Here is a 23,969-nt window from a genome sequence, read left to right as displayed (position 1 = left end):
TTTGTTTTATGTGAGTTGATGTAAATGTAATGGATTGTGTTAAATCGACGTATGATTTTGTTCATGCTTGAACTAGGGCTGGGTAATATGGACCAAAAAAGTCATAACCCGATATATTTAAGCTAAATATTGATATACGATATATATCCCAATATTTTTTTCGCAAAGCGAGAGCAAATGTTCACTCAAAGTCAAAGCCAAATATGACATGGTTTTAGTGAAACCGTTTGTTTAAGTGAACATAAATACTAAACAACAGGAGAACCTTTTTTTCAAAATCAAAGCTCCATAAAGTGCATATTTAAATGAAAAAAAATCTTAAATAAAAGCCGCAGCTTGCCTGGAGATAGTATCTCAATGCAAATTTGAACTATATCGATATATGTGATATGGTCTAATTCCATATGACATTTAAAAATATATTGATATATCGCCCAGCCCTATTTGGGACACATCGATGGTCAAATTTGCATCCAATATTTGCATTATTAAATAATGCATTATTAAATAATGCAAATATGAGAGATATGCATGTAGTTTATGTGAAGCGTATTATTGATATGTCGCCCAGCCCTACTTGGGACACATTATTGGTCAAATTTTGCGACCAATATTTGCATTATTGAAATATCAGAGATATGCGTTTAATTTATGTTAAGTGTATTATCGATAAATCGTCCAGCCCTACTTGGGACACATCATTGGTCAAATTTTGCGTCCAGTATGCATTATTAAATAATTCATTATTAAATAATGCAAATATGACAGATATGCATTTAGTTTATGTGAAGTGTATTATCGATATATCACCCAGCCCTACTTGGGACACATCATTGGTCAAATACTGTGTCCAATATTGGAATTATTAAATAATGTATTATTAAATAGTGCAAATATCAGAGATATATGTTTAGTTTCTGTGAAGTGTATTATCGATATATATCGCCCAGCCCTAGTTGGGACACATCTTGCCTGGAGCAAGAATCACAGTACAAATTTGAACTATATCGATATATGTGATATGGTCTAATTCCATATCACATTTAAAAATATATCGATAAATCGCCCAGCCCTACTTGGGACACATCATTGGTCAAATTTTGCGTCCAATTTGCAGTATTAAACTAAAATACTAAAAAAGATATATGTGTTTGGCTTATGTGAAGTGTATTGTTGGTGTATGGGGAAAACATTTGGAAAAAAAGAGAAAATGTGTAAAAAAAAAGAGCTTTTCACTGACCTGCCAGCCCGCACAGGAAGGTAAAGGAGAGCAAAGTAAGTTTCCTCGAAGTAGTGCAGACCTCCATGGTTGATGCTGCCACAGTTTCCCCTCCTCGCTGTGTTAACGTCCCTCTCCCGGCTCTATATATGAGCTCTGTCTCGCCTCAGGCAAAGCTCTTCAAGTCTGTCAAGTGGTTTCCCTTCAGCCTCCCAGCAGAGACGCGTTATGAAGGTAAAGGACACTTGGGGTGAGGAGGATCTGTGGGAGCCGTCTTATCCCGCAGCCTGCAGGAATCCTCTTTTCTGACTTTGCGGTGAGGTGGAAAATAAAAGTGTAAATTGAATCAGCACCTCCGACAGTGAAGGTCTTGGTCGGCTCTTGTTCTTAACGCTCGGTTGCATCTAATTCCCTCCTGGACGAGTCGGCAGCGAGCAACTCTGCAAGTTGTCGTCCTTTGTCATGCAGAAAGAGAGCTGCGGAGCGGCGACTGAGACACCAGAGCCGGAGAGCCGTCCACCTTTCCTGGCACCAAGTCTGACTCAATATTAATTGCAACTTCCGGCTAGGAGCGTCAGAATAAAACTACGCTCTTTTTATGAATGGTTTGCGCGACTGTGTGGTTTTATTTTGAAAGGCAAGCGGGCTGATTTCCGTTATTTCTCCACCTGTAGGTTTTAACTTGACGTAGTACACCTGTCCTCTGGCTTGCAGCGGTATGTGCAGGTGCCTAAGCTGGTTTTTAATGATCGACTTTGGAAATTATTCTAAATCTATATTATTATTATTATTATTAACCCTCTGGAGTCTTCAAAAGCGACAAAGCATGGCTTCTTCATCACAGCCAGACGTAAAAACAAAGCAGACCACAATAAGACACAAAATGACCAAAAAAGACATAAAATTATTTTTTTAAAAGACACAAAATTACCAAAAAAAGACACAAAATGACTAAAAAAAGACACAAAATGAAAAAAAAAAGACACAAAATTATTTTTTAAAAAGACACAAAATTACCAAAAAAGACACAAAATTATTTTTTAAAAAGACACAAATTGACCAAAAAAAGACACAAAATGACAAAAAAAGACACAAAATGACCAAAAAAGACAAAAAAAAAATGAGAAGAGAGAATAATCATAAAAACCCACAGAGACACAAAATGACAAAAAAAAGACACAAAATAACTAAAAAAAGACACAACAGACACAAAATTATTTATTATTATTTTTTCAGCAAAACCAACCAAACAAACCAACAGATTTTGACATACAGACAACAGTTGCCCTTCGGACATACAGTATTTTTTCTTCTGCTGCTGTCTTTTCTGCTGTGTTGGAAAGTAAAATGACTTTTGTTACCCTGTATTATTGGTTAAAAATGAACACGACGACCTATGCTATGCTATGCTATGCTATGCTAACTTACAGTCATGGAAAAAATATTAGACCATTTTTTTTCTTCAGTAGCAACAAAAATAGCTCATAAGAGTTTAATCTAAGAGCAGACATTTTCCATGGTTTTCTTGATAATGATTTTGGTTATTATCAATAAAACCATGGAAAATGTCTAGATATCAGCTCTTAGATTAAACTCTTATGAGCTGTTTTTGTTGTTATCATTATATTTGTCCAAACAAATGTACCTTTAGTTGTACCAGGCATTAAAATAAACAAGAAAGGAAGGAGAAAACAAGGGCGGTCAAATATTTTTTTCAATGACTGTATAGTAGCATACAAAATGTCATCATGGCTGTAAGATTGAACACAAAGTGTTGACATTCTTTTCTGTTAGAAAACAAACATAAATCACTAAATTTGAATGGAAAATTAATTTAAAAGTGTTTATTAAAATAGGCCAGTGTTTGTTTGTTCTAGCTGCTCATCAATAAACAAACTTTTTGTGTATTTAACTCATTCAATCACCTGAACTGTCTTTACTCAGTTGATTTGTTACAAACTCCACAAGAACAGAGAAACGTGTTCTCTGTCCCAGAGCTGCAAGAACAGAATGACATCATCCTGGAAGAACTTTTTTCTTGTGTGTTGTCCGAGAACTATTGTGTGATTGGTCAGAAATTTGAATTTGAATTTGACGTGTGCTGCAGTAGGATGGCCCTGTGGCGACTTCCCAGGAAGTATGAAATGTCTGACCAGAAATAACTTTTTTTCTTGTTCTTGCCACCTCGAGAACAAGAACAAATGTCCCTGTTCTAGTGGAGTTTGTAAAGGGACCTACACCATATTAACCCTCTGGGATCTGAGACGTTTTTGGCCGTTTTTGAATACTTTTGATTTTGCCCTTCATGTACCACATGAAAAATGTTGACTATACCCATATTTGGTATCCATTTCCAAAAATACACAAAAATCATGAAATCCAGGTTGAAAATTTTCACTATTTACTACAATAAAAACCACAAATATGCTCAATGAACTGTTTTGGAACTTGAAAATGTAAACATAGGATACATATATGAACATATAAAAAGGTAAAATTTAAATATAATAAAACTGTATACAAAAAAGTCCCATAAAACGTGTATATTTTTAGGCGTTTTTTTTTCTTGTTAGCTGCAACTCTTTGAAAAACAAACAATGTGCAAAATTACATATTATCTTTATTATCTTATCTTATTATCATATCTTTGGTTTTACATGACCTGGGAATGTCTATGTTGAATGTTTTTTTGTTAAACTTCACGTGATCGAATATATATATATATATATATATATATACATATATATGTTCAGTTATTTTCTTCTGTATTTTGTGTTTGTGTGTGTCTAATTTCCTGTCATGTAAAGCGACTTTGAGTACCTTTAAAAGCGCTATAAAAATTTAATGTATTATTATTATTATTATTATTATTATTATATATATATATATATAGTCTAGCTTTCTGGTTGGAGTAATTAAGTGTGTTACAATTGCCCCAGTCTCCACGAACATGAATAACAATAAGAAAAAATATTAAAAGAATATAAAATATAAAACATACAGGCAGTGTGAGTAATAAACAATCACATTTCTTTATGAATACGAGTGTGAGAAAATTCACTGTAAAGGTCTCAGTCAAACCCAAATCAAAAACATTTGATATAAAGTGCATAAAAATAATAATTAAAACATAAAATAATTTCCTCCAGTTCTATAACAAAACATTAAATCCTGCCACGGTTCACATGTCTCACCACTGACTTGTTCTGACCTGAATGTGCCTCTAAAACTCCAGGCAGACAGAACTCGTGTGCCAATTTTCAAAGACTGGCTGAAGCTTTTTCAACAATAAGCCTATTTCCAAACCCACACAACTAAAGCCCCGTCCCTCTCTCTCCCCCAGCCTGCCTCCCTGTGAAGATCTCCAGCTGCTCCATCATGTGTGAAGAGGTGTGTGGCTCTGAAAGCAAAAAAAAAACAGAAAAAAAAACAGAAAAAGCAGACTGGACTCAGCTTGACGTGAATTCCCCAGGTGAGCTCACCCCCCGATGTAGAAATATGGAGCGACCTGTGCTCTCCGAGGTGCTCAGACCCCTTTATTTCATTTTCTGAGGTTGCCCTGTTGCCGCAGCAACAAGGGTGAGGCTGATGCAGGGGGACTGCTCAATTATGAGAGGTGAACAAGGGTTACTGCTGTGATTAGATCCAAAGGAGCAGGGTCCGAGCCTGACGGGGAGGAGGTTCTGTTGTGTTGTTGTAAATTGCATCTCGGGCCTCCAGCCGAAATCTGCAGCATTCAGAGGAGAGATGTCACAACAGGCCTGCTTTTATTCTGCTGCAAATATTATTTGAGCGGAGCAGAGAGGCTAATGTGGATTCAGGACCAGGCTGCTGATCCAAGCAGACCGGTCTGGTACACATGAGGAGCAAATCTGACACCTGCAGGCCAAACATATGGCTTGCTCTAATTAATTTCATATGTGAAGGTGATTAAAGTTTATTTTTTGTCATTTCTTTAAAAAAAAATGTGTTTTTTTTTTCTTAAAGGTGGAAACTCAGAATCCAACTGACCAAACCTCCAACAAATGAAAAATCATTATAAATAATATAATAAATATGAAAAAATAATAATAACAAGGATTATTACTGTTATCATCCTCAACATTTTTACAAATCAAACACCTACCATAGTGCCAATGTGCAACAATTTTACACCATTAAAGCTTAACCCTTTGATGCACAACATATAAACACCTTCTAATGCACAACAAGGGTAAAAAATGATCCTCATTCATTCCCCATATTATTTAATGCTGCTGTGTGTTTGAGTATCATTTTCTATTTTTTATTACAAAGGATCATTATATCCATTTTTCCTTCCATACTTTATGAAGAAACATAGTTTTTGTTGTATTATTACAGCAAGTTTTCACACATGGGTCAAAAATGACCTTGTGCATTAGAAGCGTAGTGATACAAAAAGGGTTTTTATTCAAAAAGTAAGAAATGAAAACAAAAACTTAGGATATATGATGATCAAAAACAAGTTATTTGAGGAAAACCTGGAATACTGAATGATGAAATTAATTTATTGCAAAGATATAGAACATAAAAACTTAGTCGGGTCACTTTAGACCCATGTTGTACATCAAAGGGTTAATATAAGTACATGTCAGCCACAAACTGTATTATATATAACAAATTTCAATACATTACATGCCACATAATACAGCTGATGTGCTTTATATACAGTATAAATATGCACTCTTATAATATAAACACATGTTGTGCATTAGAAGGTGTTTATATGTTGTCACCAATTTAAAACCTGACAAAGAAGACACAAATATGAACTATCCTATTTTGTTAAATTGGTGTTTTTCCAATGGACATTATTATTTGGTGGCTTTAATAAGTCTCAAATGTTAAAACATGTGATTTTCTAATGTAATCTGGTGGTTCTAACAACTCTTTTAAAGTTAAACCTTAAAAATAAGACAAACATAGTTACACATATACTCAAATTGTTAATATAGTGAATGGAGATAATGATCTGTTGTAATAATAAAAAAAGATATTACCCATGTTGTGCATTAGAAGGTGTTTATATGAACAGTAATAAACTACCACAGGATGCAGCATCACTTACAGCTCAGGACAGGACTCTCTATGCATAATAATGGTGGAGAATAATGTCTAAAGGTCCATTTGGAACCCAAATTTTGATTAAAATGATAATATGTGGTGTGTTTCATCAGCAAAGAAAGACGATTTTGGCCAAATCGCTGCATTTATCTGAATTAAGAAGATATTACCAAGGTCTCAAGAACAATACAAATAAAAAAACAAATGAATGAATAAGCTGTTAACAGTGTTTGCTGTTACTATTCATAGGGATCCAGACTGGCTCTCCCTACAGGCTGTAGAGAGGTCGGAGTGCTGATGTGAAGTGGAATTTCACTGCTGGTGTAAAAAACGTTTGGTCATTCAGGACAACACCTTCAGCCGACAGAAACATGTTGGAGCTTCACTACAGTTTAGAAATGTCTTTACTTTGATGGAAGATTAGAATAAAGCAGATAAAGGACCACAGTGTGAGAATCTATTGTCTTTATGATCAGATTATCTCAGATTATTCTCTATAGGATGGATGAAGAACATAAAGCTGCATAAAATCACTGGTTTATGGTCGTTATCATCACTGCCCTAGATTCTCTACTGGTACTGGTTTTAGTTTCAGTTTGATGATGATATACCAAGTAAAACTGGAGACAAGCTCAAATAGATTTAGTATAAAATGATAGAACTGGATGGAACCCTCTTATATGTTAGATTTGACACCTTTGTTCACATTTGCAACATTTAAAATTCTTTATTGAGCATGATAGTGTTTTGAAAGTAAAAAAAAGATTCAAAATCACATTTTATGTTGGACTAAAGGACTAAAAAAGACACAAAATGACCCAAAAAGACACAAAATGACTAAAAAAAGCCCACAAAATGACCCAAAAAGACACAAAATGACTAAAAAAAAGACACAAAATGACCAAAAAAGACACAAAATGACTTAAAAAGGACACAAAAAAGACACAAAATGACTAAAAAAAAGACACAAAATGGCCTATTAAATATACAACAGCATGGCATAATACAACGTTTATTTACATTATGTATGTGTCATTCCTGACTCAGAAATATTTTGCACCTACAGTGTAAATAAAACATTGAATGGCAAAATGTAACATTAATTATTAACGGGGCCAGGCATTTTATTCATACAGTACATGGCTTTTTATTTGTTTTGGTGTCTCTGTACATGAACTGTGAACCTCCAGAAAATAGATTAATTCACTGTGTTCACTTGGTAAAATGTCACATATTTGTGACAAGTTCTGGCTGTAAACTCCATGAGGCCAGTTTCAGTTTGATGATGATATACCAAGTAAAACTGGAGACAAGCTCAAATAGATTTAGTATCAAATGATGGATGTAACCATTCTTTATTGAGCATGATAGTGTTTTGAAAGTAAAAAAAAAGATTCATAATCACATTTTATGTTGGATTAAGGACTAGTAAAGACACAAAATGACCAAAAAAACCCACAAAATGACTAAAAAATACATAAAAAAGACACAGAAAGACACAAAATGACCAGAAAAAAAAATCACAAAATGACAAGAAAAAAGACACAAAAAAGACTCAGAAAGACACAAAATGACCAAAAAATACACAAAATGACTAAAAAAAAATACACAAAATGACTAAAAAAAAATACACAAAATGACTTACAAAGACACAAAATGACTAAAAAAAATACACAAAATGACTTACAAAGACACAAAATGACTAAAAAATACACAAAAAAGACACAGAACTACACAAAATGACCAGAAAAAAAATCACAAAATGACAAAAAAAGACACAAAAAAGACTCAGAAAGACACAAAATGACCAAAAAATACACCAAATTACTAAAAAAATACACAAAATAGACACAGAACTACACAAAATAACCAAAAAAAGACACAAAATTACCAAAATTGTTACGCTAAACACACAAGACACAAATCAAATAGAGTCCCACTAGAATAAAAACCAGAGTTGATGACAGGATCACACACAATCACAAGATCACATTCATGTTGGTTTTTCTTTGTTTCTTTTTGGTTCAAAATGTTGATCCAGTAAGTCAGATTAAAAAATCTATTATAATCAGGTCATATAGGTGAAAAATATATACCAACATGGCATTTAAACAATTTTTTAAGTGGTGTATACAGGCAGGATGGAAAGGATTAAAAAATGGACAAAATAGCCCAAAGAGACTCCATAGAGTTAAAGTCTTCTGGTGTTGTTTTTTCTGTACCTATGTGTATATATATATATATATATATATATATATATATATATATATATATAAGAAGAAGATATTTGTTGCAGTTCCAGACGGTAGTTTCTCAAAGGTCAGTGGTCCTCTCTCTGTCTCTACATACTGTACATCACACACACTCATTGTGTCAGCTGTGGGCTCCAGCAGCTCTCCACATAGGTCAACCGGTTTTATTCTGAAATTAGATTTAAAAAGACTTTCCAAGGAAAAGAGGAAAAGATTTCACAGTGACAAGACATTGAAGTCATTTCTCCTCAACCATGTGGGGATTTCAGCAGTAGCTATATGTGGCCATCTGCTGGTCACAGGGGGGAATTACAGCTTCCACCAGTCACACTCAGATACTGCTGCACTTACATCCACTGACATTTTAAGATTAAGATTAAGATTAAGATTTAAGATTTAAGATTAAAGATTAAGCCTCCTGTTATGTTCGTTTCTCAGGAACAGCAATAATGTTCATGGTCAGTTTAATGATCCAAAAGTGTCAGAAACTAAAAAATCTGAATAAACATTGTTTAAATTTCATTAATAACTCAATGTATTATTCTATTCTATTTTATTATTATTATTATTATTATTATTAATACTACTACTACTATTAATATTATTAGATAATAATATTAATAATAATAATAATCTCAATCAATATTTAGTGCAATGGTGTTCTTTACCTCTCACAGATCAGATTAAATGAGGATAATTCACTTGTTCTTCATAAAAAAAATGCATGTTAAAACTTTTTTTTATGTACATTATACATACATTAACGTACATTAAACATATACATATAATACAATGGTTTTACATGACATTATTATTTAAAAAATATATATTTTTAACTTTTTTTTTTTACATTTTTAAACATTGAAATGGGTCTAAAGGTCCATTTGGAACCCAAATTTTGATAAAAAAATAATTGTGTGTGGTGTTTTTCATCAGCTGAGGAAGAAAATTTTGGCCAAATCGCTGCATTTATCTGGATTGATAATATATTACCAAAGTCTCAAGTACAATACAAATAAAATAAAATAAATGAAACCTCTGCATTCAACCCATCCTTTTTTAAATTTAATTTTTAACCACATCAGCATGTTAGTGCATGTGAGTCCCTGTGTGTGTGTGTGTGTGTGTGTGTGTATCCTAACAATAAACAACTACAAACAAACACACATGAGCCCATTTTCACTGTGCGGCAAATGACAGTGAATGCCCCGTTTATTGTTTTTTCAAACATGTAAACATACAAGACAGTGACTTCAAAACAATCACATACGAGACATGGTGTCAACCGATAAAATAGAAAATATCATATTTATCTTTATATACTGTTTACCCAAACAAATGAACATTGCAAGTTTGCAAAAGCCGGAATGCTCAAGAACATCGATAAATTTAAATATATATATTATAGATATATAAGGTAGATTTCATATACATATTCGATATGGACTTCTCCACCGTTTGATTCTTCTACACAGACATCAGTCCCTTCCTGGCACATTGCACATAACCTCAGGATTCATAATCATAAAGTTTAATTATTAGTCGAGGATGAGTTAACCCCTGCAGCTTATTGTCTTTACTGCTGCATTTAACCCAGAAGAACCCAGACATATTTATCCTTTAAGTTTAAAAAAAAAAATAAAAATACTAATCTAAATGTCAAAGATCTGTGATGTGACATAAATGTTACATTGGGCGTTTATGGTATTTATTTTTATATTTCTTATTTTAAAATAAAAAAACGAGCCACATTTTCTGCTCACAGAAACACAAATTTGCCTTTTTCTTTGCATCTCCACAATATATATATCAAAATTGTGACTTTTTATTACTATAAATTGTATGAAGAGTAAAGTAAAAAGTAAAAAAAAAGTACATGATTGAATATATGACCAATTACAGCTAAAAGTACCTGTTTTTATGAGAAGTTACAGACTATATCGCTTAAGATTCTTGTACACTATTATTATCTAAATTATCTTATTTTTATTTTTTGGAATACAGACCCAAAAAATAAAATATGTGTAATACCCTTTAGAGTGCTATTTGTGTGACAGATGAGACCCGATCTCAAGATGTTTTGATTTGTTTTCCTTTGTGATGATAATTGCCTGTAAATGTGCATAAAGGCAATAAAGTTAAAAAAAAGAAAAAAAGTGACATTAATAGTGCTGTTTAACAACAAATTAGTTATCAGATTTGTTTTTAAGTAACAAAATAATAATACATTAAAAATAAATAAAATAAAATAAAAAAACCTGACTTTTTGGTTGCATCTCCATAACATATATCAAAATTGTGACTTTAATTTAATAGGAAATATGGTCAAAACAAGTTAAATGCAATAAAGGACACACTATTAACAGATTAGAATTATAAAATGGGTTTAAACTAAAAATAAGCTTTTTGAAATTAGCTACTTTTTCACATTTCTGTTTCCAGTCACAGCCACATTTTGGAGAAGTCGCTTCTTCTGAATATGGGAGATTATAGAAGGTTTAAAGTGTTTGTTATGGGTTCTTATGGGTTAAAACAGCAGTATGTGGGAGGTGCTGTTCACTCATTAGCTCAGATTCTGTAACATTACTCCTCTATTACCCACAAAGCCTTGCAGCTGCAGCTAAAGATGCCCCAAAGCACTGGCCACCAGATATATCACTGACTGTGTACTTGTGTGTAATATCAGTGATTTATCACGGCTGACACCACGGCACAAACACACACAAGGAGTAAATTATTAATGTCCTTACTGATCTGGCAGTAAATACCACATTTTTAGTTTTGTATAGCAGGTTTTGCTTGTGCAGAAGCAAAACTCTGATTACCTCCAGCTTGGTCGAGCATTTTAATGTGCATTAGAGCGTTAAAAGAACATGCAACAAAGTCAGCAAGAAGGCCAAACAGATGATGGAACTAGTGCAAGCAGCATGGTTTGTATTAGAACGTCTATTTCCTGTTTCGACTGTCCGGTTCCAGTATACGAGCCTAAACTGGTTTGATTTTATGCCAACCAGCTGAACCAGTATTTGTCCTAATAATATGTGATGCCAAATTAAAAAGTAGCCTACCAAAATTAAGTAAAATCAAACTTGCCACTCTTGTATATTAACTGCCCACAAAGCACAGGAATGGAAAAAAAATTATAAGACCACTGTTGTTTTCTTCAGTTTCTTGTTCATTTTAATGCCTGGTGCAACTAAAGGTACATTTGTTTGGACAAATATAATGATAACAAATAATAGCTCATAAGAGTTTAATTTAAGAGCTGATATCTAGACATTTAACATGGTTTCTTCATGATGATTTTGGTTATTATCAAGAAAACCATGGAAAATGTCTAGATATCAGCTCTTAAATTAAACTCTGATGAGCTATTATTTTTTATCATTATATTTAACATACATGATATAAACTAATGTACCTTTATTTGTACCAGGCATTAAAATGAACAAAAAAACAATGGTCTAATAATTTTTTCCTTGACTGTATATATGGTGGCCCATTTTGGCATTTTTCATTCGTATTTGTATTTTTTTATCTGTCAGGAGACGATCGATTAACTATCTCCCCTCGTATCAAACATGCTCTGTAGAGAAACATGAATGAGAGAAAAAGAAAAGAAGAGAAAGTAAAATTCATTAACCAGCCCGGTCATTTTCAAACCGAATATTAAACCGGTTTTAAAGAGGTTTACTGTGGCCAAACCCTAGTATGTAGTGATGGGACAACGAAGCTTCATGATTCCTTTATTTACGGAGCCCAAGAGATGGCGCTCTTTGTTCGACAAAGGGTCGAAAACACACTCAATTATCATTGCTGAAGCCTTTTTTTTAAGCCAATACCGCCATCTAGTGGGGTCAAAAAATACAGCAAATGCTTCACGAAGCTTCGCTGTTCCAACACTACTAGTATGAATAAGCGTGTTTCCATTGAGTACTTTTTGGAAAGCGGCTGAGTGTTTTGGCTCCGCCCACTAGTTAGTTCCCCTCCGCCTCTGTTCCCATACAGGTAGTTTTGTAGCGGCAGACCAACGGAGATCAAATGTGTTCGAAACAGACTGATGCGACAAGCAGTGTTACCAACTTAGCAACTCTTTGTTGCTATATTTAGCGACTATTCAGACCCTGTAGAGACTCTTTTTCAAAAAAGCAACTAGCAACAAATCTAGCGACTTTTTCTGGCGTTTTGGGGACTTTTGGAGACTCGTTCCTACTCTTCTTAACAAGTACTGTCATCCCAAAGCACTCACAAGCGGCCCAGTCCTCCCGCAGCAGTCTCTCCCAGCTGCAGTCAGAGCAGGAGACGTTAACTCCTCAGTGTCCAGTCTGCACCAGTCTGCAAAATTGCAAAATTCCGGCTCAGAAAGTACCTACCCGAGGCAGGTACTTTCTGAGCCGCTAACCGGCTAACCGCTAATTGGGCGGATCCTCTCTCCCAAGCCATACCCATAGCTGCTCACTAGAAGGAAAAATACCTAATGGAAACACGCCTAATGACACCGAATCCATCTCAGCTGATTACCAAACAGCAGCATGTGGACTTTTTACACCTTGTAAATAATGCAAAAAACCCAAAACCCTTTCTATCTGGATTCAGCCATGGTGAGCAGCATGAAAAATTTAATAATTAGTGTTATTTACAGTGCTGTTTGTACATGCATCTTGCTGCAGAGCAGTTGTTGCATGTTCTGAATTGAAGTTAAGTTAAGTGGAAACAACTTCCAACCGGACGGTCCACTCTGTTGCACCTGGTGTTCTCACTCCTGCACAAACCTCCAGCTTCCTGTCTGTGTTGGCCAATACTTTTTGTTCCCTTTTTGTCCCTAATTTTGCATGGAAGCATCTCTAGCTGCAGCCCCAATTACACGTGCAAAACATAAGGCAGAACTCAGCCGTCACTCTGTATCTTCAGGTCCAGACCTCAACAGTCAAAGTAAAGGCAGTTTCAAAATAAATACCCACCGTGGTCCCCTCGCTGCTTTGTTTGCTACATCCTACTGAGGTAGACGGATGCATACTGCAGTAGTCACCTTGCCGACCCCTTCTCTCCCTGATGAGGCAATATATATCTACACTAAACAAGCAGCAGAAACCTTTTTAGTGCACATAAGCCTAAAATAATAAGTACATACTTGTTGCAGCTCTGTAATACTCGAGCTGCTGTTCCCATTGTCTTTGCACAACACGTTTATTGTGCATTATCGTTCTTTTTTAAATAATAACGGTCTAATGAAAAAATCAGTTCAACAGAGCTGGAAAAGGCTGCAAAAATATGCCAGACTCTTGCACACATCCATGCTTTATAACAGACAGAATTGGTCACCTTTAATGTCGCCTTGTTGGCTGTAACATGTGTTAATTATACAGGTGCATCTCAATAAATTAGAATATCATGTAAAAGTCCATTTCCAGTAGTTCAAATAGCCCCAACCAAGTAAAGCAGGGGTGTCGAAACTTATTTCGAGATAACACACCTATGTAAAAAAAAATAAAAATTAAAAAAATTAAAAAAAAATTTTTTTTTTTACTTAGGTGTGTTATCTCGAAATATTGAGATATTATCTCGTAATTACGAGATATTATCTCGAAATAATGAGATAATATCTGAAGAAAAAAAAAATTTTGGAAGATTTTTTTTTTTTTAATTCTTATTTTTTTTTTTTACATATGTGTATTATCTCGAAATAATGAGATATTATCTTGAAATAACGAGATATGATCTCGAAATAACAAGATAACATCTCAAAAAAAAATTTCTTCACTTGCGGCTCAGGGCTTCCGTAGATAATACTAGATTTATTATTGTTATTTTATTTTTAAATGTATTTACCTATTGAAAAACTTTATTTTGATATTTAAATCAGAAGGATGCAAATAGAAAAGAGGCATACGATTTTTATTTAACTTTTATTTAATAAATGAATGACATTGATCTGTTTTTTATTTGAAATTTGATTTTGCATGTCTGCAATATTTAGTTATATATTGTATGTTTATAAGCGTTGCTGGTTCCATATTTAATGTTAAAGCAAAACATGTTTGGTATATATTAAAAGGTTTATTTGTTCAATGTTGGCCCGCGATTTTATTCAAGTTTTAAATTTTGGCCCATTGTGTATTTGAGTTTGACACCCCTGAAGTAAAGAGTGCTTTTAGATGGACATCATTTTCCGAGGCCAACATTTCCATATTAAACATACTTTTTTAAATTGGTCTTTTGTAATATTAAATTTTTTTTGAGACACTTAATTTTAGGTCTTTATTAAATGTAAGCCAAAATCATTAGAATTAGAAGAAATTAATTAAATTAAGACATGAAATGTTTCATTCTGTGTGTAATGGATCTATATAATGTGTTATTTCCACTTTTTGAATTGAATTACTGACATACAGTACAGGCCAAAAGTTTGGACACACCTTCTCATTCAATGCGTTTTTCTTTATTTTCATGACTATTTACATTGTAAATTCTCACTGAAGGCATCAAAACTATGAATGAACACATATGGAATTATGTACTTAACAAAAAAAGTGTGAAATAACTGAAAACATGTCTTATATTTTAGATTCCTCAAAGTAACCACCCTTTGCTTACTAGAATATAAGACATGTTTTCAGTTATTTCACACTTTTTTGTTAAGTACATAATTTCTCATGTGTTCATTAATAGTTTTGATGAATTTACAATCTCAATAGTCATGAAAATAAAGGAAAAACATTGAATGAGAAGGCGTGTCCAAACTTTTGGCCTGTACTGTAGATGGACATACTTTTGGTCTTTTGTAATATTAAATTTTTTTTGAGACACTTCATTTTATGTCTTCATTTAACTTAAGCCATAATCATTATAATTAGAAGAAATTAATTAAATTTAGACATTAAATGCTTCATTCTGTGTGTAATGGATCTATATAATGTGTTATTTCCACTTTTTTGAATTTAATGACTGACATAAATAAACTTTTCTATGATATTCTAATTTATTGAGACACACCTGTACCTTTAGTTAGCATGTAGTCTGTAGTTAGGACGTTTCTTTGTTGTTGTATCTCAAAGAATAACCCACGGCAGTTTCCAGGCACTCCACCAGGGAGCCCGCTGACAGGAAGTCCAGCTCCACCTCTATGAATTTTATGTAAATGGCAAAATGTTGCGAGGGGTCTTCGCCTCCCTCGCCGTTCTGATGCGTGACGGCGCCGCGGCAGTGCTCCTGCAGGAACCGCGTGACGGCCGAGGGCTCGCCATGGACAAAGTGTTTCCCGTAACCCTGGAAATGCTGGAAGAGACTCTGCTGTATGGTCCTGTCCTCCGCTATGCCGAGGTAGCAGTACGTGACTTTAGCCCCGGTCCTGTCACATTTCTCTGCAGCTTCTCCGTCGGCCATACTGTGCGCTCCGTTCTCCGGCTCGCACTGAGGTAAGCTGTGGTCTTCGCCGTCGCCCGGGGCGACCGCGGCGTCGTTAAAGGACGAGACGGCCTCGAAGCCGATGGCGTAGAGTCCGTAGGCCTTGGGGAGGTCCCCGGGGAGGAGGTAGTGGGATGTGCCTTTGCTGCAGCCTGCAGCTCTGGACTGGGTCACGGGGATCCAGTCCACCTCCATGTGCAGCTCCAAGCAGCGCGCCTCGCTGATGGTGATGTCCAGGAACTTGTAGTAGACGTTCTTCCAGTTCATCTTCTGGACTTTGGTCATGATGATGCGGCCCTCCGGTTTCTCCGGGTTGAAGTACTCGCGGAGCCTCTTGCCCAGCGGGACCTGCGAGCTGATTTCGGCGTAGTGGTAGCGCACGTCCTCGCACCAGCGCGTGTTGTAGCCCACGCCGAAGATGGCCAGTTTGTTGGAGAGGTGCAGGCGGGAGAACTCGGTCCACGTCTGGAAGTGTTCCCATTTCAGCTGCACCGACTCCAGGATACGCATCACAGTCTGCATCGTGTCCCTTTTACTGCAGAGAACCACAAGATACACAATAATGAAGGTTTGCATTTTAAAAAAAGTGTTCAACAAGCAGTGACCTGTCTATGGAAGCTGCTGTGTCATGTGTTTTTAAGTTACTTCTGCATTTATTGCATCAATCTCTACCGATGATGAACTCCTATAAACTTACAGTCATGGAAAAAAAATCATGTTAGGGAAAACATCTGTATTTTTATTGCACTACTTTTAAACAAACAAACAATAGGAACAGTTTTTGTTTAGAGTGTCCAGTGCTTGTTGTAAACAAACAGAGATCGCTAAGTGAACACCTCCTGCAGCAGCAGCACATACACACTGTACTGCTACAGAGCTAACTGTTAGCCTGTTAGCACATACACACTGTACTGCTACAGAGCTAACTGTTAGCCTGTTAGCACATACACACTGTACTGCTACAGAGCTAACTGTTAGCCTGTTAGCACATACACACTGTACTGCTACAGAGCTAACTGTTAGCCTGTTAGCACATACACACTGTACTGCTACAGAGCTAACTGTTAGCCTGTTAGCACATACACACTGTACTGCTACTGAGCTAACTGTTAGCCTGTTAGCACATACACACTGTACTGCTACTGAGCTAACTGTTAGCCTGTTAGTACATACACACTGTACTGCTACAGAGCTAACTGTTAGCCTGTTAGCACATACACACTGTACTGCTACAGAGCTAACTGTTAGCCTGTTAGCACATACACACTGTACTGCTACAGAGCTAAATGTTAGCCTGTTAGCAAATTGCAGACTGGACGCTAAGGGGTTAACATCCCCTCCGGCTCTGTGACTGCAGCTGGGAGAGACTGCTGCAGGAGGACTGTGGCGCTTCAACTCGTTCTTACTCTTCTTAAAGAGCCGCCGACCCCCGCGGCTCGTTAAGAAGAGTAAGAACGAGTCTCCAAAAGTCTCCAATAACACCAGAAAAAGTCGCTGGATTTGTCGCCAGTCGCTTTTTTGAAAAATAGTCGCTAAGGGGGTCTGAAAAGTCGCTAAATATAGCAAGAAAGTTGCTAAATTGGCAACACTGCTTCGCCGGCTTTTACAAATGTCACGTGTTGTTGTCATGTAGAGTACTACATCACATCCTGTTTAGCGTTCTATCCAATCAGCAACCAGGCTTTTTTCAGGGGAGAAAAATGGCCCCGCCCCCTGGTGGTTGGTGGACTACTGGTGTAGAAAGTGATTGATTAGATATGCAGGAGAGACGCATTTTAAAATGGAAATATCGCCGACGATCAGGTTAATTTAATCGGGGCGGCCAAAATCGTGATCCCCATTTAAATTTGATCAATTGTGCAGCCCTAATTCAATTCACAGTCTTTCAAAGTTCGCCTTTGTTCAAGTTCACTTACTGTATTTGTTCTGTCAGCTCGATCTGAATCTGCAGAGCTCTGTTTTTAGGCACCTGGATTTCTTCTAGAGACAAAACAAACACGCATATTAGTTTAAAACTATTATTTCCTTTGTCTTTTATTGCTATCTGTCCACTCCATGCTAACACACTCACCAGTCTCCATGTCTCCCTCCTGGAAGGCCGAGTCCAGCACCTGGTTGCACCAGTCCTCCTGGGAGAAGTCCTCCAGCGTGCTGCCGTCAGACTCCATCTCCTGGTAGAGGCCGCTGCTGTTGATCAGCACCGGGGCACAGCTCTGGGAGTCCCAGCCTCCCTGACCGAACACCTTCTCCAGCTGCTCGATGGTGTAGCTGCTCTTCCTCTTGCCGATGCCGTGCTCCTTCACACGGCTGTAGCAGCGCCGCAGCGTCTGGAGGAGGAGGAGGAGAATAAAGGAGTCACTCAGCTGTGGCTACAGTCATGTACTGGGACATTGGCCCTGAGAATGACCTTATTTGTTTATTTGTTTATTTATTAAGGATCCCCATTAGCTGGTACCTTAGTAACCAGAATATAACACAGAATATACAGAAGAAAATCATATTCCAACATGGTCTCACAGGAATCCGTGGAATAGCCACGGAATCACTCAAATTTCCGTGAAACTGACACGGATTTCGCTACAATGCAAGTTAATGACAGTCATATCCCGTGGCTATTCCAACATACAAAGTGATTATGTACATTCACTGAGTGAATATTTAGAAAATAAAACATATATTTCTCGCTAGAAATGTGATCAAAATCCATTTTTATGCAGAAACGAAGTCAAAATATTGATTTTTTCACTAAAAATTAGAGAACTGTCCGCCATGTTTTTTGTTCTGACCGCCGGGACCTTGAAAGTCACGTGACTTGGAACAAACCAATAGGAACAAATATCCATGGAATAGCCACGGGATATGACTGTCATTAACTTGCATTGTAGCGAAATCCGTGTCAGTTTCACGGAAATTTGAGTGATTCCGTGGCTATTCCACGGATTTTGAGTTAAGCGAATCCGTGGCTATTTCACGGATTCCTGTGAGACCAGGTTCATTACAACACACCTGACACAACAAATCCAGTGAGTGAAGACAGTTCAGGTGGATGAGTTGAGTCTGTTGTGCTGTTGCTTGATTGGAAGGAAACCTGCAGCCTTCAATAAATCAGTTTAACATGCCTGTTTTAAATTAAAGTAACATTTCCATGTTTGTTTTTTTAAATTATAAAGCAGGTCTAGGTGCTTTATAGAAGCTGTCAGTTAAAGTGATTGATCCACAGTGCAATGCACACAGACTAAATTAGGAACTGTACCTTTAAATAAGCCACAAAGACATCTGATTGGTTGTTCACAGCTATTCTATAGGCAGAACGTGTTGCTATAGTGATGTTACTGTCATTCCCCCGCTGAGATGACAGATGCAGATGCAGTTGACTAGAAACACTGACCATCATCAGAGTAGATGGGGATTTGCATGTGTACATGCGTGCATGTAAGGTTTTTCTGGGGTTTTTTTCTGGTATGAAAATGATTTTATAGCTGTTGGGCCAAAAACGACATGAAGTTGTTTCTTCATGCAAGATAGATTTGGGTTTTAAAATTCAATTTATTTAAGGGTTTTAATGAAGGTGGGTCATTTTGACCCTTAGGACAGGTGGTGTATACACAAAAGACAACACAAGGGTTAAACTCCTCCTGAGAAGTACCAACACTACCTCTCTCTGTCATTTCTGATGACATGTATATATAAAAAAAATTGCATTACCGTTACATGAAGGACAGTGTCTGTCTGTCTGTCTGTCTGAATGGATGAAAGCTCTTTGTGTGCTGATTTCACCCCAATACAGAATGTTATTGTACATAAAAAATAATACAATACAATAAACGTAAGCTGAATAGCAAAATATCTTTCAAGTACCATTTGAGAATGCACTATTTAAATTTGTGAGTAGGGAATGGACTGTATAAATGTAATAATGAATGTAATACTTATGAATGTAATAACTTATTTGAATAATTTCTGATGTTAAAAATGATGTCTACAATGTTTGTTTCATTGTTTTTACATTATCATTGTTAAGTGATTTTTTATTTTATTTTTTTGGACCCCAGGAAGACTAGCTCGTCCCACTTTGGTGACAGCTAATGGGGATCCTTTTGACAATAAACAATAAACTATACATGGCTACTATTTATAGGCCAATCACAATAACTATCACAAAAAATGTATAGTGTCATTGTATCAATGTCGTTTTTAATTTTATAACGATATTAGAGCATAATAAGTACATCATTTTCCACAGCAATGAATTTTCAAATCGTAAGAATATTAAACACTGGAATTGAAATGTGGAAAAGAAATATTAAAATATCCTAGATAAATAAAACATAAATAAATAAACTACAACCAAAACAAAACTTTCAGGCTCTGTTAACAAAAAAAAAAATCACATTTTAAAGGATATTTTCAGATTATCATTATCTGTTTTTTTTTTTTAAATGATCTAGATCTTTTTTGTTGCCCATATCACCCACCCCTACTGATGACATGGTTTTTTTTTTTAAATATATTAGCATTACCGTTATATGAAAGACAGTGTGAAAGCTCTATATGTGCTGATTTCACCCTGATACAGAAATGTTGTAAATAAAAATAATGTAACAAATAAAAACAATGCGTGACTACTATTTAGTATGTTGTGTACTGAAAACACAACATGTGTTACAATGTGGATGTAGGGGGGGGTTTATTAATTTATTTATTAAATCTTATTAATTCTAACTCAGTGGGCTGTCAGCTCATTTTACCAGCTGTATGTCAGGTGAACTACCTGAGACTGGACCTGTCTGTGTGAACCTCTCTTGGCCCTGTTTGTCTGCATGGTTTTTCTGGGGTTTTTTTCTGGTATGAACATGATTTTATAGTTGCTTTTTTTTTGGTAAAAAAAAATAAAAATAAAAAGATCACATTTTAAAGGATATCGTCAGATTATCATTATCGGAAAAAATCAAATTGCCCACCCCTATTTAAAAAAAATATATGTATTATTACCGTTATATGAAAGACAGTGTGAAAGCTCTATATGTGCTGATTTCACCCTAATACAGAAATGTTACTGTAAATAAAAAAAATACCATAATACATAGCTACTATTTAGTATATTGTGTACTGAAAACACAATGTGTATTATAATGTTAATGTTGGTGGGATTCACTGACTCTAACACAGCGGGCTGTCAGCTCATTTAATCAGCTGTACAGTTATGGAAAAAATTATTAGACCATTTTTATCTTTACTTTATTGTTCATTTTAATGCCTGGTACAACTGAAGGTACATTTGTTTGGACAAATATAACGATAACAACAAAAATAACTGATAAAAGTTTAATTTAAGAGCTGATATCTAGACAATTTTCGTGGTTTTCTTAATAATCATTTTGGTTATTATTATGTCAGATGAACCTGTAACTGGACCGGTCTGTGTGTCTGCCTGACAGCGGCTGTTAGCAGAAAGCTCATTTTACCAGCTGTACAGTCATGGAAATAATTATCATACCACCCTTGTTTTCTTGTGTTTAATTTATGAGCTGATATCTAGCCAATTTCCATGGTTTTCTTGCTCATGATTTTGGTTATTATCAAGAAAACCATGAAAATGTCTAGATATCAGCTCTTAAATTAAACTCTTATCAGCTATTTTTGTTGTTATCATTATATTTGTCCAAACAAATGTACCTTTAGTTGTACCAGGCATTAAAATGAACAAGAAATTGAAGAAAACAATGTTCTAATTTTTTTTTCCATGACTGTATGTGCTGATTTCACCTTAATACATAAATGTTATTGTAAATAAAAGTAATACAAGAATACATAGCTAATATTTAGTATGTTGTGTACTGAAAACAAAACATGTTTTATAATGTGGATGTTGGTGGGGTTTATTAATTCTAACACAGTGGGCTGTCAGCTCATTTTACCAGCTGTATGTCAGGTGAACTACCTGAGACTGGCCCTGTTTGTCTGCATGCATGCATGGTTTTTCTGTTTTTTCTGGTATGAAAATTATTTTATCGCTGCTTTTTTTTGGTTTAAAAAAAAAAATCACATTTTAAATTTAAAAAAAATTATCAAGATTTTATTTTTTTGCTCAAATCGCCCACCCCTACTGATGACATGTTTTTAAAAGATATATATATATATATATATATTTGCATTACCGTTATATGAAAGACAGTGTGAAAGCTCTATTGGTGCTGATTTCCCCCTTATAGAGAAATATTGTTGTAAATAAAAATAATGTAACAAATAAAAACAATGCATGGCTACTATTTAGTATGTTGTGTACTGAAAACACAACCTGTGTTACAATGTGGATGTAGGGGGGGGTTTATTCATTTATTTATTAAATCTTATTAATTCTAACACAGTGGGCTGTCAGCTCATTATACCAGCTGTATGTCAGGTGAACTACCTGAGACTGGACCAGTTTGTGTGAACCTCTCCTGGCCCTGTGTGCATGCATGGTTTTTCTGTTTGTTTTTTTCTGGTATGAACATGATTTTATAGCTGCTTTTTTTTTTTTGGTAAAAAAAAATAAATCACATTTTAAAGGATATCGTCAGATTATAGTTATCGGGAATTTTTTTTTTAAAAAATCGAGATTTCATTTTTTTGCTCAAATCGCCCACCCCTATTTAAAAAAAAAAAAATAGCATTACCGTTATATGAAAGACAGTGTGAAAGCTCTATATGTGCTGATTTCACCCTAATACAGAAATGTTACTGTAAATAAAAGTAATACAATAATACATGGCTAATATTTAAAATGTTGTGTACTGAAAACAAAACATGTTTTATCATGTGGATGTAGGGGGGTTTATTAATTCTAACACAGCGGGCTGTCAGCTCATTTAATCAGCTGTACAGTTATGGAAAAAATGATTAGACCATTTTTATCTTCAATTTATTGTTCATTTTAATGCCTGGTGCAACTAAAGGTACATTTGTTTGCTCATAAGAGTTTGATTTAACAGCTGACATCTAGCCAATTTTCATGGTTTTCTTAATAATCATTTTGGTGATTATTTATTATGTCAGGTGAACCAGTAACTGGACCGGTCTGTGTGTGCCTGACAGCGGCTGTTATCGGCTCCATCCCAGCCCCAGAGCCTCCAGCAGCCCTGGTCCTGATGATGGAGGATGCAACCCGCTGTGACCGTATTTACCTTCATCCTCTCCCGGCACTGGGACGGGGTCCTCTCGTAGCCCAGCTCCGACAGCGCCCTGGAGACCCGCTCGTACATGGCCGGCCCGGGGGCCTTCCCGGAGAACACGGTGCCCGCCACCTCCAGCTGCTGCATCCGCGCCTCCGTCAGCCGCTCGTTGCCCCACACCGCGATGAGCGCGTTGGTCTCGGATGGCGTCCACGACATCCCCCGGCAAGCCGTGAAGCTGTTGGAGGAGGACGAGGCCGCCGTCCGGCCCGCGGTGCTCCCGGAGCCCACGTTCAGAGGCGAGAAGCGGTTGGGGGTGGAGGGGTTGGACTGGTACTGGTTGCTGTCGCTCAGGTCCTCCGACTCGGGGGACGGCACCTCGGTTTTGGGGATCTTTAACGGCGTCGATATCTCTGGAGAATGCTCCGCGGTGCTGGACGCCGCCATGTTGCCTCTGTTGCTAAGGGGAGGAGGGAGGTGACGTCCCGGGCTTTACGCCACGAGGCGGGCGGGAAAACACGGCGTGGATCCTCGGAGAGAAGGATGGGGAGGAGGAGCATCCTGGAGGAGGTTATCCTGCAGGGAAACAAAAATACTAACAAAAATACTAACAAACGACTCTAGACCGAGTCATTTTAGTTATTTAGGAGCCCCTCGGCAGTGGCGGTACTATCATATTCATATTAATAATATGAATATGATCATCATATTGTTACTATTTATTATTACATATTATATACTGTATTATTATTATTATTATTATTATTATTATTATCATTATTATTATTATTATTATGTTGTTTTTATTTATGCTACCTCAGTATTTTATTCTACTGTATTTTATTGTACTTGAAT

General features: G+C 36.1%; 2 protein-coding genes across 2 annotated transcripts in view; both read right to left on the bottom strand.

Moving 5' to 3' along the window:
• The window catches only part of esama (endothelial cell adhesion molecule a), a 117,547-nt gene extending 115,794 nt beyond the window's left edge, over positions 1-1,753 (bottom strand). The window contains exon 1 of the mRNA XM_059351799.1: positions 1,241-1,753. Within this exon, the coding sequence (XP_059207782.1) occupies positions 1,241-1,307 (67 nt within the window). The 5' untranslated portion in view covers positions 1,308-1,753. The remainder of the gene's footprint in view (positions 1-1,240) is intronic.
• A 13,644-nt stretch (positions 1,754-15,397) lies between these two features.
• LOC131986707 (myb/SANT-like DNA-binding domain-containing protein 2) lies at positions 15,398-23,582 on the bottom strand. Its single transcript, XM_059351797.1, has 4 exons — positions 23,127-23,582; positions 18,032-18,287; positions 17,877-17,940; positions 15,398-16,495 (listed from the first exon to the last, which is right to left on the bottom strand). The coding sequence occupies exons 1-4, from the start codon at positions 23,559-23,561 to the stop codon at positions 15,580-15,582; spliced, it is 1,671 nt and encodes a 556-aa protein (XP_059207780.1). The 5' UTR covers positions 23,562-23,582; the 3' UTR covers positions 15,398-15,579.
• Positions 23,583-23,969: the final 387 nt, after the last annotated feature.

Source organism: Centropristis striata, chromosome 15 (genome assembly GCF_030273125.1).
Source record: "Centropristis striata isolate RG_2023a ecotype Rhode Island chromosome 15, C.striata_1.0, whole genome shotgun sequence".
In the NCBI taxonomy this organism is placed as follows: domain Eukaryota; kingdom Metazoa; phylum Chordata; class Actinopteri; order Perciformes; family Serranidae; genus Centropristis; species Centropristis striata.
The sequence above is the reverse complement of the archived record's forward strand: the minus strand, read 5'-3'. Positions and strand labels throughout refer to the sequence as shown.

What these genes read in the sequence shown, in the direction of transcription:
- LOC131986707 (XM_059351797.1), bottom strand. Translation starts at nt 23,561, where the DNA reads ATGGCGGCGTCCAGCACCGCGGAGCATTCTCCAGAGATATCGACGCCG. An exon ending in AGTGCCGGGAGAGGATGAAG is followed by an intron (nt 18,288 to 23,126) that starts GTAAATACGGTC and finishes CTCCTCCTCCAG; the next exon opens with ACGCTGCGGCGCTGCTACAG. An exon ending in GAGCTGACAGAACAAATACA is followed by an intron (nt 16,496 to 17,876) that starts GTAAGTGAACTT and finishes GGTTCTCTGCAG; the next exon opens with TAAAAGGGACACGATGCAGA.